The sequence below is a fragment of the Lepus europaeus genome, chromosome 15, assembly GCF_033115175.1.
Source record: "Lepus europaeus isolate LE1 chromosome 15, mLepTim1.pri, whole genome shotgun sequence".
Classification (NCBI taxonomy): domain Eukaryota; kingdom Metazoa; phylum Chordata; class Mammalia; order Lagomorpha; family Leporidae; genus Lepus; species Lepus europaeus.
Genome location: NC_084841.1, coordinates 52,228,510 through 52,242,255, shown reverse-complemented (window position 1 = coordinate 52,242,255; position 13,746 = coordinate 52,228,510). Strand labels below are relative to the sequence as shown.

At 35.9% G+C, this 13,746-nt stretch overlaps 1 protein-coding gene across 1 annotated transcript in view; it reads right to left on the bottom strand.

The window, feature by feature from the left end:
• CWC27 (CWC27 spliceosome associated cyclophilin) overlaps positions 1–13,746 on the bottom strand; it is a 239,760-nt gene that overhangs the window by 224,122 nt on the left and 1,892 nt on the right. Inside the window, exons 2-3 of the mRNA XM_062211737.1 lie at positions 8,272–8,368; positions 1,564–1,676 (exon numbers count right to left, since the gene is read on the bottom strand). Coding sequence (XP_062067721.1) covers positions 1,564–1,676; positions 8,272–8,368 — 210 coding nt within the window. The remainder of the gene's footprint in view (positions 1–1,563; positions 1,677–8,271; positions 8,369–13,746) is intronic.

The window sequence follows — 13,746 nt, the reverse complement described above, 5'->3', positions numbered from 1 at the left end:
ATCCACTGGTTGTTGGCCTTTTGGCTAAGATTGAGTATACAGAATTTCCATCCAGACCTGATTTTGTATTATTTATAATGTAGCCATGCATGTAATCACTGCTTGTCATAAATGAAGTTATTTTTCCTTAATAAGTAATTCTCAAAGAGATCTGAATTCAATGAATCATTACTCTGTATACTGTATTTTAAATTACCTAGCACAAAAATTTAACAAAATAACTGTAGTACATGAAAATAGAAAAGCAAAAATTTAATCAGAAAGGAATTGTAAAAAAAGCTATTCTGTTACACCAAATACTAGAATAAAGGAATGCTTCCTACTAGACAGAGGCTCTAAAACCATGAAACATTTCACTTTGGTAAATATAAATAGGCTAACTTGACATCTAAATTTTTTCATAATAATTTCATATTTCCTAAGGCCATTATCATCGGAAATTAAAGCAAACAGTTCACAAAGTATTTTTCTGAAGACTCACATAGTAACTCAGAGAAGAAAGGAAACTCCAGACATTCTACCCCATTAATAGAAATATGAAGTTTTCAAAAACTTCTAAATTCTAAGAGCTTTTGATGTTCATTCATTCAAAGAACATGATATAGGTACCAGCAGGTTAATAATGAACACAAATTTTAGTTTTTACTTGAACACACAGTTCTTTCTATCTTAACTATGACATTACCTCATTGTTCTTCTAAGATTTGTTGGTAGTTAACAAATCACTGACCTATTCCTAATGTATCTTTTTCTAATACTTTTTATGTTGCTTTTCCTGTTCTTGTGATTTTTCAATTGTGGTATGCATTTTGTGCCACGAGATCTATTGTGCTTGATTTAGAATACATTCTTCTGTGAGCTGAATTGTGTAACCCCCAAATTCATATGCCGAGCTCCTAGCCCACAATGTCAATTATATTTTGGTCCGTGAGGAGGTGATAAAGATTAAAACAATGTCATAAGGATGGGCCCCTAATCCAATAATGCTTGCATCCTTATAAAAATAAGGGATACCAGACTTCTCTTTCCCTTCTCCATTGTGAGGATGTCAGAGAAGGCAGTCATCTGCAAGCCAGAAAAACAGACCTGACCGGGAACCATTCCTTAATCTTGACTTCTCAGCCTCAGAACCATGAGAAACAGACCCTACTGTTTAAGCCATCCAGCCTGGTATTTGGTGATAGCAGGATGAGCAGTCTACTACAGATTCAAGATAGTGTTTACATAAAACTTTTAAAGTAGAATAGCATATGCAGTGTTTTAAAAATGCTTTCATTTACAGAGCTGCAGATATTCGATACAGACAGACATCAGGAAATACTCTATTTTTATTCTGAACCATGTCTTTTTCACTACCGCCTTGAGTTCCACCTGAATTCATTCTAGTATAAAAGCTTACATTAAGACAACTTAAAAAGAATGCTTGATGGGAAAAGTGTTGTTCTTATGCTGTGTAATCTTAAATATGTGACAGACATTGATTTTGCATACTATCATTTCTTTTTGGAATTTTTTTTCTTAAGGGACACATCGTTTTTGAGTCAGCATCCCAAGTTCACTTGCCTTGAATGGGGCTCCATAGATAGACTCTCCACCAGTCCCTGTGCCAGTAGGATCTCCTCCTTGAACTATAAAACCAGGTACAACTCTATGAAAAATGGTGTTGTCATAATAAGCTGAAAAAAAAAAAAACAAAAATAATTTAGCAATATCTAAAATTAAGCCCATCTACCACTGTCAGAGCTAATAAACAACGAGATCCAAGATTGGTTTTTTTCATCTCCCAAGCCAACACTTTATTTTTCCTTTTTCTTAAAAAATAGCAGGACTGGCGCTGTGGCATAACAGGTAAAGCTGCCGTCTGCAGTGTCAGCATCCCATATGGGTATCAGTTCAAGTCCCGACTGCTCCACTTCTGATCCAGCTCTCTGCTATGGCCTGGGAAAGCAGTAGAAGATGGCCCAAGTCCTTGGGCCCCTGCACCCACGTGGGAGCCCCAGAAGAAGTTCCTGGCTCCTGGCTTCGGATCAGCCCAGCTTCAGCAGTTGCAGCCAACTGGGGAGTAAATGAGCTGATGGAAGACTTCTCTCTCTCCCTGCCTCTCCCTCTCTGTTACTCTGCCTCTCAAATATAAATAAACATTTAAAACAACAACAACAACTAGGGACATATCAAGCAAATGAAATCTGTAATATTTTACTGAATCCTGAATTTTAAAAAATAGTTATAAAAGACATTGTTAGAAGTATCAGAGAGGCAGGCATTATGGTGCAGTAGGTTCAGCCACTGCTTGGGGTGTCTGAACCTCTTATGCGAGTGCCAGTTTGAGTCCTGGCTGCTTTGTTGCTGATCCAGTTTCCTGCTTTCCTTATTTCCTACTTCTTTTTCTTCTCTCTGTGGAGAATTAATTTATTAATATGCAAACAACAAACATACAACATATCAAAATTATTCGGATTGTGCACTCAATGCACTCTCCACAAGAAACTTTTACTAAACAAGGTAAATAATTAACATAATATATATGTGAGTCCAATTAGACTACAAATCTGTTTGTTAAATGAATGAACTTATTTATATTTATATATAAATATACAATTTAGAAGTCATAAACATACAGGATAGGTTATATATGATCTCCTATAGTATGAGTATCTGGACTCTAGAATCATTAGGAAGTCTTCATAGAGAAGAAAGAACTTGGATATGGCAGAAAGCATGGCATCTCAATGAAGCAAAGAATTTGGTGGGGAGCAAGAACTTGAGTTTGACTGAATACGAGAGTTCATATTAAAAAGTAGCACCAATATGCATATGAAAAGATAGTCAACATCAGTAGTCATCAGAGAAATGCAAGTAGAATAATTGTATACACATATATATAAAAGAATTGAAAACAAGCACTCAAATACTTGCATAAAAATGTTCATAGCAGCAGTATTCACAACAGCCATTAGATGGAAACAACTCAAATGTCTATAAACAGATAAATGTGTAAATAAAATGTGATATAAACATACTATGGAATAATATTCAGACATAAAGGGGGAGGAAGTAATAAAAAATGCTGCATGAATGAAGCTCAAAAACATTTTAAGAGAAAGAAGTCAAACACAAAAGGTCACAGACTGCATGATTCCATTTATATGAAACAGCCAGAACAGGTAAATCCATAGAGATGGAAAACAAGTTGGCGGTTTTCAGAGACAGGGGATTTGGAGGGGAGAGAAAAGGGAGTAGCTGCTTAATGAGTAGAGTTTTCTTTTGGAAAATATTTTGCAATTACACAGAAGTGCAAGTTGCACAACATATAGTACATGTCCTAAACGCCACTGAAGTGCATACTTTATTATTTATTTTTAAGACTTACTGATTTATTTGAAAGTCAGAATTACAGAGTGAGAGGGAGACACTGAAAGAGAGGCCTTCTATCCATTCGTTCACCACCTAAGCAGCCACAACAGCCAGGCCAAAGCCAGGAGCCAGGAGCTTCATCTGGGTCTCCCACGTAAGTGACAAGGGCCCAAACCCTTAGGCCATCTTCTGCTGCTTTACCAGACCATTAGCAAGGAACTGCATTGGAAGTGGAACATCGAGACATGAACCAGCGCCCATAAGGGATGCCAGCATCACAGGCAGCAGCTTTACCCAGTATGCTATAATGCTGGCTCCTGAATTGTATACTTTAAAATGGTAAGCTTTATGTCATATAAACTTTATCTCAGTTTTTTTTTTAAAAATCCATTAAGTGAAAGGAAAGAAATCATTTTTTTCTCATTGAAGTTAGTTTTATTAGTTAGACAGGTAAGTACAAGAGGAAAATATATGAATATACCTAGCCCCAAAGCCCCAAAGGAAACAGTGAACAAATAAAAACTATTATTGTTGTTGTACAATAAACAACAATCAAGCAGCAACAGAGTAGGCTGAGTTGGGGCCAAGTATTGACTGCAGTCATGACTCAATCATATGCTGAGGGTTGCAGAATAGAAAGACAGCAAGAGCAGAGTTTCCTGAAGACTCCACAGAGCAGCAGCAATGTCTAACACTAGATTTCTTAACCTACAGGCTGAAAAATGTCTTCCTTTTTTAAGTCATTTTGAGTTGAGTCTTCTATTATTTGCAATTGAATACAAGTTAACGCATCCAGTGAAACATATCTATCAAGTACCTACTGAGTCAGGCACTGTACTGCAAAATTACAGACATAATTCATAACATAGTTATTATAGTGGTTTGCAAGCACTCTAATAATTATTTAATTTGCAAAGTAAAACAATATAAAATTTGTATTTTTAAAAAAGTAATCTATGGTAAGACAACTGCATCCAGTACATAGTGTACTAGAAGAAGTGGAATTGGAATACCAGACGATTTTTTTTAGTCCCTTCACCCAGGGGAAGAGGTACTGGGCCACATTCATTCAGGAGTGCTCCCCAGGGCAGACAAGCATCTTCTTGTTACAAACAGAAACTGTAAAAACCAAAAGTCTAAAAGGAAGTTCTAAGTCTTGCCTCTTGCTGGCTGTACAACTTACACAAAATTTTCTGTTTATAAAACTAAGAATATAAATTATTACTATTACAGTGTCACTCAAAATATTAAATATGAAAGGAACTTATAAAATTTCAAGTTCAACATAAATATGGGTTAACCTTTAATATTTTCATTCAAATTCTACGAATTCAAATTCAAATAGAAAATATACTCTGGTATATATCATACAATGAAAATATTCCATTAGCTCCATGATAAGAAGTCACTCAACATTCTGTAAGCACCTGATGAGATTTTTTTACAAAAGATCACTCCAACTCCCATCATAGAGAATGCCCTGGAAGGAGATAAGATGGGGGTGGAAGGGTAAAGGGAGAGGGAGTAATGGAGACAGAAAGAAACAGAGAGAGAGAGAGAAGGAGAAATTCTCAAGAGTGAAAACATGACTATGGTTTATCTTGAGATGCACAGATTCAAGAACTCTTTAGGAATAGGATATATAAGAACCAGACATATGAGGGAACTTCCAAAAGTTAATGGGAAATGGGAAAAGAAGATAATGTAAATTTTCTATAAACGTTTTAAAGTCCTATATATATATATTGCATGTGAGGGAAGTCCCCTTCATGGGGACATGAAAGAAATCTTTAATATTTGTATTCACAAATTCTAAAATTACACCATTCTATTCCTTTTTTCTATTTGCTGTTAAGTATCTCAGTAATGTTGGCTGATAAGGTTTTATGATTTTCCTAATTATATTCTTGTTGGGTGTGTGAATTTATTATAATATTATATAGAAAAATGAGTAAAAATTTTATATAATCTTTATAATTATGTATTCTGTCACAGCTGGACTTCTTGGTTTTCATAAATTTTCCATACCCACTATTTCCACTTCTCTGAAATTTACTAATAATCACTGTTAAGTTTTACATTTTTAATGGTCTTTATAGTTTGCTCTAAGAGATTTTGCTGTTTGTAATGTTTATTTCTTAAAATGTATGCCTTGTTCCTATATTTTAAAAAGGCTTTATTCCTTCATCATGCATGTCCAAAATATCTTTCTAAATGTTCCACACTATTTAAAAAAGAAATTCAAAAATAACTCATATATGATATGAAGTTCCTGTATGATTATTATTTGATTCTAGTATTTGTCAGTACAGTCTTAATTTCTGATTATGATATATTTTGACTAATTATTTTTCCAGCCCAAAGAGAAACAAGTATAGGAATGTATATTTGTATTTTTAGATCAGCTAAATATGTTCCTTCTTCTAGGATCTTGTTTTGTATTTAATTTTGTACTTTATTATCATAATAATTTTTTACCCAAAACTCATTTTCTGATCAGTTACTATTTACTTCAGCTTTTCTCAAATTTTTAAACAAATACTTTATTTTTACAATATATTTGTGTCTCTCATTTCTACAGAATTAATAAACTATTGTCAAAAGAGGTAGGGGACAAACAATAACTGATGAAGGATAGACCATGAGGGACAAGCCTACAGTAACATAGTGGTGAAGAGATTAATAGTACATAAAGTAATTTTATTTCTTGCTCACATTTCAGAGGAACTAATGAAATTCCCAAAGTTAATGAGCTTCCCTTGCCTATCCTTATAACTTCTTCCCCTGCTTTTTAAATTGACAATTTGAAAAAGTTTGCACCTACTTTAAATATTCACTTAACTATAGCAGAGACCTAAAATCCAAGACTAATTCTGTGTGACATAGATCTGCTGGTTTTGTAAAGGCTACGGACTTCCTTTCAAATGTGAACACCATTTTAGTTAAGGGTTATATTTGATGTTGTGCTCCCACTTCCTCAATGTTTATATTCATTTGCCTTTAAATTCTTGAAACCATGTGCTTTTTTTAATATTGACATAAGTACTACACAATCTAGAAATAGTATGGCTTTTTGAAATCATAGAATCAAAAAATTGAAGTGAAGTTCTCTGCATTACCTTCTTAAAATGTTGATTTTACTCATTTAAGAGTTTCTTTATTTAAATCAGTTGTCGAAGCCTTCTTATTGTCCTGTCTAGTGATAACCTGTTTAGTTAAGAAAACTGTTCCAGTTGTTTTTCTAATCTTTTTTCTTTTTCTTTGTATTCATAAAAATAGAGACCAATTTTTCTGTTATAATTGGGCTTCATCATCATCCAATTTAAAAGCCTCATTGTTTTCTTCATTGTCATATCATATCCAGATATCTTCTGTTTCTCCCATTCACCTGGCCATGGACTGCAATCCAGCATTCATTCCTGAAAATGGTTTTGTAATTTCACTCTCCTCCTATAAAACTTGAGCTTTTAATTCTTCAAACTTCTTACCAGAAATGAGTCTGACTTTTCTGTCTCCAGTGTTTCTCAGCTTTGTTGACAGTTATTTGAGGCCTCTCTGATTGAACTACCTGTCTGATTCTATTTCCTTCCTGCCTGCCATAGCAATTATTAATAATGGTCTTTGCAGATGTTTTTTTTCTATTGAATTTTTGGCAGGTTTTTTTTTTGAGGGGGGGGCTGGTTATTTTTTTTTGCCTTAAATATTTCCCTAGTAATTATCTATTTGTCTCATTAGCTATTTGGAGAGTTCTTGACATGCCATAATATTGATATTTTGGATAATCTTCTACACCTTGTGTCTAAGCCCAAATGTTTTTTTCTGATATTCTGAGTAACACTGAAAGTTTCTAAAAATCAGATACAAGTTAGAATGATAATGATCTGCCATCACTGAAAAGATTTAAAATCATAAGCAATGTAATCTAGAAGCCAACAAGCAGCTCTAAAAGTGTTTGGAAAGTTTGGTTCCCTAAGAGAATATTCTGAAGGGAAAAACATTCAGCTGATACATAATGACAGTCACTTTCTGACTCAAATCTAAAAAAAAAAAAAAAAAAAAAAAAGAACCAGAGGTACTGAATGCTGCATAAAAGGCTTTGTGGAGAAAGTAGAATTTTGAAGACAATAAAAAATATGTAGACTTCAACAATAAAATAGAGAAAACATGTCCCTCCACTCCCCCAAAAAAGAGAACCAGAATGAGGCTATTTATGAAAACGGAAATCTCCAAGAAATAAAGTAATGATCTACTGAAAGTATGTGGTTAGTACAAAGAGAAATAAAGTTGGGAAGATAAGAAGTCAAGCCATCCTCAAGCATGACAATTCAAATACCAGATGAATATTAAATAAGAGGGAAAAGAAACTAAAGGCGAAAGAGGACAATCTGGTAAGAGGCAATTACAGACAAGGCAGTCTGGAGAAGAAACGGGTAAACTTGGTTCTATATTTGTTTAGTTGTAGCCAATGATGGAGGATCTCAGTAGAAAATTCTACCCTGCAAATAGGTTTGTAAACTAATGTGAAAAAGAAAAGAAATGTCCACAGTGGTAAACTTTATAGTCATTTGGATGGAAGTAACATTGGAGAGTGAAAACCACAGGGAAATAACAGAAATCTTAGGGAACATCTGTATTTAAAGAAGGAAAGAAAGAACTGGAAGAAAGCAGAGGAGGTCAAGAATAGTCAAGCATTATTTGTTGAGATAAATTTCTCTATTAAAAGGGTATAATTTTGGGGGAAGCTTCACTTCTCTCTATTTCCTGACATACAGATTAATGTCACAATACTCATATCAAGGCTGATCACCCATTACCAGTATTTAAGACTAGTGTTCAGTGTTGTGAAAAACATATCCATTTCATTTAGACATAAGCCGAAGTTTCCTTTAAAGAATAAAACTCAAGTACTATGATTACCTTCCAAACAAAGCTGAATAAAATTTCTGCAAGCTTTAGGAGCTTCTTTGGACCACAACTCTATGTCAATATCTCCAGCTGTAGTTTTCAATAAGACCTGGAGAAAGAATATTATATCATTAATTTAAATTACCATTTTGCTTGACCTTCAGTTGAATGGCTGCTCAACTTGTAGTAGTTGCTAGTGAGTTTTCAAAAGAAAATTTTTTAAAGAATTTTATACATTTTGCTTGGCTTTTGTTATTAAAGAAAATTACACAAAGAAAATGTCACCACAGTTAACTGTACATTTAGATCTTTCAACATAACATTTTCAGAAAAAGTTTAGGACTTAAAAAATAGTATATATGCTTTTTAATCATTGAAAAAAAATTCTCATTTTAAAACCATGATGCAAATTCATTATAATTGTTTCCCACTATATCACTTCTAATAAAATTGGTGAACCAAATTAAGAAATTAAAGACCAGGGCCAGCGTTGTGGTGTAGAGGGTTAAGCTGCTGCCTGTGACCAACATCCTATATAGGTGCTGGCTTGAGTCTCTATTGATCCAGTTCTGATATAGCTCTCTGTTAATGTACCTGGGAAAGCAGAGGAAGATGGCAGAAGGACTTGGGCCCCTTCACCCATTTGAGTGACCCAGAAGAAACTCTGGCTCCCAGCTCTGACCTGACCAATCCTGGCAGCTGTGGCCATGTGAGGAGCAAACCCGCAGAAGGAAAATCTGTCTGTCTCTCCCTCTGTGTAACTGCTTTTCAGTTAATGAACTAATTTTAAAAAAAGAAATTAAAGACCAATGAGCCCATTAAATGAGGACATCAAGACGACTTCACAATGACCCTTCCACTCTACCTTCTCGTTTAAAAGCATGCTCTTCCTAGTGTACAAAGGAATATTCTTCTTTTTTTCTCCCTCCCCCCCTCCCCCTCAAAGTACTCTTAATCCATTTCTGGGTTATGACTGACTAAAATGGCATGTCATAAATAGAATCCTTTGTCAGCCTCATTCCATCAGTTCCTGAGAGTGGTTACTTTTTGGTGGAAACAGCCATCTTGCAACAATCAAAACTCCTACAGAGCCCACAGGAGGAAATAGCTTATAGTTTTATTAACAACCACACTAACCCAAAAGAATGTTAGGCTCTAAATTGAACACTCTGGTACAAGCAGGGTCTGATTTGTCCAATATGGCTTTTTGTTTTTCACCTCTAGTGTACCAAAGTAGATCAATGTAAACATTGTGTAATGATTACAAACAGTATGCAGTGCAATTACTTAAAACATGATACTGATTCCCAGGGAAAATCAGTATCATTAATATAAGTCACTTTTTTTATTTTCCAAGTATCCACAAATATACTTATTTAGCAACTACAGGAAGCTTAAAAACCATTCAATTAAGTTCCTCCCTTTTATGGATTCCTTGGGGGAGCTGTAAATTGGCTTCAGACAGAAAATTTGTTATCAGCAAAGCAGGAACAGCATTTCAACTTCCCTCCTAGTCCAGTGCATTTTTACTATACAACTTTCTATATTAGTTTATGAAGCCCAGATAATACTACCATAAATTTATATAACATTGGTGAATTCATAACATCTTTTGGGGCTTTTACCAGTTGTACAGTTATCCTAGAACCACCCCCTTCAACAACCATGGAGGTGGGACAGCTGAAAACATTCTGTGGTCAATTTTCAAATGGTTTCCTTAACTCTTAAAGAATTATAAAATGCTTTACCTAAAAAGTAGTTCTCATTATTCCACTTATGAAAAAACTGACAGATAAAGTAGCTTCATCCAAGGTCTCACAGTGTATGACTTAAAACAAAAGCTGCCTAGCTACAAAATCTATTCTTTTTCTCTGTTATAAAGCCTCTACAAAGTTCTCCACATATACCATACTATACCAGAAAAAATATTCCTCAAGCTCTAGGGCCTTTCTCAAAAGAAATACTCATGTTGCCCTAGTCACAACAGATGTGAATACAAAACAATGCCTACAACAAAAGCAATGATAACAAACCAATCTAATGTGATTCTCCCTGTCCTAGGATGAATACATTTGGAATACAAACTGAGAGGCTAGATAACTCCCTCCATGTCAGGATGCATCTAGAACAATGCTATGCCATGTCTTCTGATTTTCCATGAGGCTGGATATATCCCAATCTTAGAATATTTCTAAAAAGACAAGGTCCTATTCTAGAATCCGGCGCCCCAACCGGGACTAGAACCCGGTGTGTTGGCGCCGCAAGGCGGAGGATTAGCCTATTGAGCCACGGCATCGGCCATCACTACCATTTAATTCCAAAACATTTCACCTAAAAAGAAATCCTGTACCTATTAGCAGTCACTCTCCATTTCCCTTTATCCTTACCCCTTGGTAACCACTAAACCACATTCTGTCTGCATGAATGTGCCTTTTGCACATTTCATATGCATGAAAACATACAATCTGTGGCCTTATGTGCCTGGCTTCTTTCACTTAGCATGTTGCTTTCAAATTATAGAACTCTTTTTATTCTGTACACCTAAGTTTTTAAATATCTTGAAAATCACAACTTTATGCTCTGGTAAGTATTTCAAGATACACTATATGTGAGTATTCAGACAAAGTTCACAATGAATAATAATAAATAGAAATCCATATTGGAAACTACCTTTGTAATAATTTTTAATATTAGTTCATGCTAAGGCATTAGCTCTATCATTTTCCTATAGTTTGCTTATGTTCACATCATTAATATTACCTTCAATATGAAATTTGTGAGAACTGGTTCAATTGATTTTTTTAAAGACAGAGTCCTTCAAACAGATAGAGAGGGAGAGAGAGAGAGAGAGATATCTTCCATCTGCTGGTTCACTCCCCTGATGGCTGCAACAGCCAGGAACTGGGCCAGACTGAAGCCAGCAACCAGGAGCTTCTACTGGGTCTTTCACCTGGGTGGCAGGGACCCAAACACTTTGGCCATCTTTCACTGCTTTCCCAAGCCATTATTGAGGAGCTTGATCGGAAGTGGAAGAGCTGGTTCACAAAATGGTGCCCATGTGGGATGTCAGCAGCACATACACCACAACGGTGGCCCCAGGTAAGTTGATGTTGATACCATGGTCTGTAAATCCACTTAGCCAGTATTAAAACAAATAACAGGGCAGGCATTCAGTATAATTGTTAATACACTGCTTGAGATGTCCATGTCTCATGTCAGAGTGCCTGGGTTTGAGTCCTACTTAAGCATCCAATTCCAGCTTCTGGCTAATATACACCCTGGGAGGCAATAGGAGAATGGCTCAAGTAGTTAGGTTCCTGCCACCCACGTGGAAGATCAGCACTGAGTTCCCAATTCCTGACTTTGTCCTGGCCCAACACTGGGTGTTGAAGGCATCTGCAGAGTGAAACAGCAGATGAGAGATCTCTCTCTGTGCCTTTCAAATAAACAACAACAAAAAATTACATCATAATACAAAAAAGTAACTGAATAAGTAACTGACTTTACATGACACTTTTTTAAACATAAAATCGGTACTCAAATAAATAAAAGTGAAAACAAAACCAGTGTTACAGCAAAGTGGGTTAAACTGCTGCCTACGATGCCAGCATCCCATATGGGCACTGGTTCAAGTTCCAGTTGCTCTACTTTCCATCCAGCTCCCTGCTAATAGCCTGAGAAAAGCAGCAGAAGATGGCCCAAATGTTTGGTACCCTGCCACCAATGTGGGAGGCCTAGAAGAAGCTCCTGGCTCCTGGCTCCAGCCTGACCCAGCTCCAGTGGTTGCAGCCATCAGGGTAATGAACCAGTAGATGGCAGATCATAAAATAATAATAATAATAATAATAATCTTTAAAAAAAAAAAAAAGGAGAGATAGGCTAGTGTTGTTGCATAGCAGGCTAGGCAGCCTGGGCACCAGTTTGAATCCCAGCTGCTCCACTTCTGATCCAGCTCCCTGCTAATGGCCTGAGAAAGCAGTGAAGATGGCCCAAGTGTTTGGGCCCCTGAAACCCATGTGGGAGACCTAGAGGCAAATCCAGGCTCCTGACTTTGGCATGGCACGGCCACAGCTATCTGGGGAGTGAACCAACGCAAGGAAGAAATCTCTCTCTCTCTCTGCTTCTCTCTTTCTCTGTAACTCTGCCTTTCATATAAAAACTAAATCTTTAAAAATAATTTTAAAAAAGAAAATAAATACAAACAGATGTAGATTTTCTCTCTATACCCAGTGGCTGATTTCTGCACAACCCCTGAAGTGTGCTCACTGGTTAAGAAACCACAGATCTAAAGAACACATTAATCAACATCATCTCCCACCCACCTCGATTCAGCCCCATAGATTATGTTTAAGTCTTCCACTGACTAGCTTCACAACCTTGGGCACGGTATCTAGCACCTCTGTGACCAAATTTCCTTACCTAAAATCGGGGGTAATATCCTCATAGGCTTGTTGTGAAGAGGAAATGACATAGACTGCTTTTAATAGTACCTAACAGATAATAAGTGCTCAAATGATGGTAGCCATTACTAGAAATATTACTCTTACATAATTGTTTCTGGCTACAGGAAACTTTTACCTACTGAAAGGATTGCTTGTATGGTTTGGCCACCTAGCTTGCCAGAGTTTCTTAATCTTTTCATTAAGTTAATAAAGAAAGTACATGGTTGGTTCATCCTTCAGCATGCATTCCCTTGGGCCATCACTACACTGTTGACACTTGCAGCTCTTTTGCTTAAAGCTCCCATAAAAAGACAATATTTCCAAGATATTATGCTTCTTAAGAATACATACATTACATTTAATTTAGATTAAGTGGTAATAGTATATGGAAATTTTATCTTCAGTGAGTTTTTTTTAATGCTTAAGAAAAGTTCCAGCTAGTACTATATTTCTCTGCATAGTCTTTAGGAGTCAGGGCCACAGCATAACACAGTGAACACATATGGACCACTACTGATGTCATGTGTCAGTTATTTCCCAAAATGATACCGTACTTTTGGAAGGGAAGACTTTTGTTCTATTGATTCCAAATATCTATGCATCCTTTCAGAAACTAACATACCATTAAACAGTACAGTAATTAAACAAACATTCATTCAGCAGACTTGTTATTATATCTGCTTTAAATTATTTCCAGGCCAAAACTCTTGCTATGCTTTTTACAGTACAGAACTTTGAAGCTGCAATGTCTTAAATCGGCCTTATGCTGGAAAAAGTCTCAAACTGGTTTTGGAGAAGACCTTGGGCTGTTTCATGTTCTCCATCAGCTCTTTTCCGTTCAGAAGAAAAACAATATTCATCACAACTTGTAATTACATATTTATTTGCCTGATTATTTCATTCAAGTGATGCCAAAAAATGAGGATGTTACTGTTTTTCTTTCCATTGTATCTCAAAAACATAACAGAGAGCCTGGCAAGAGCTAGGTGCTCAATAAATATGCATAGAATGAGTGATCTCCACTCTGGAATGTATCCTTGCTAAA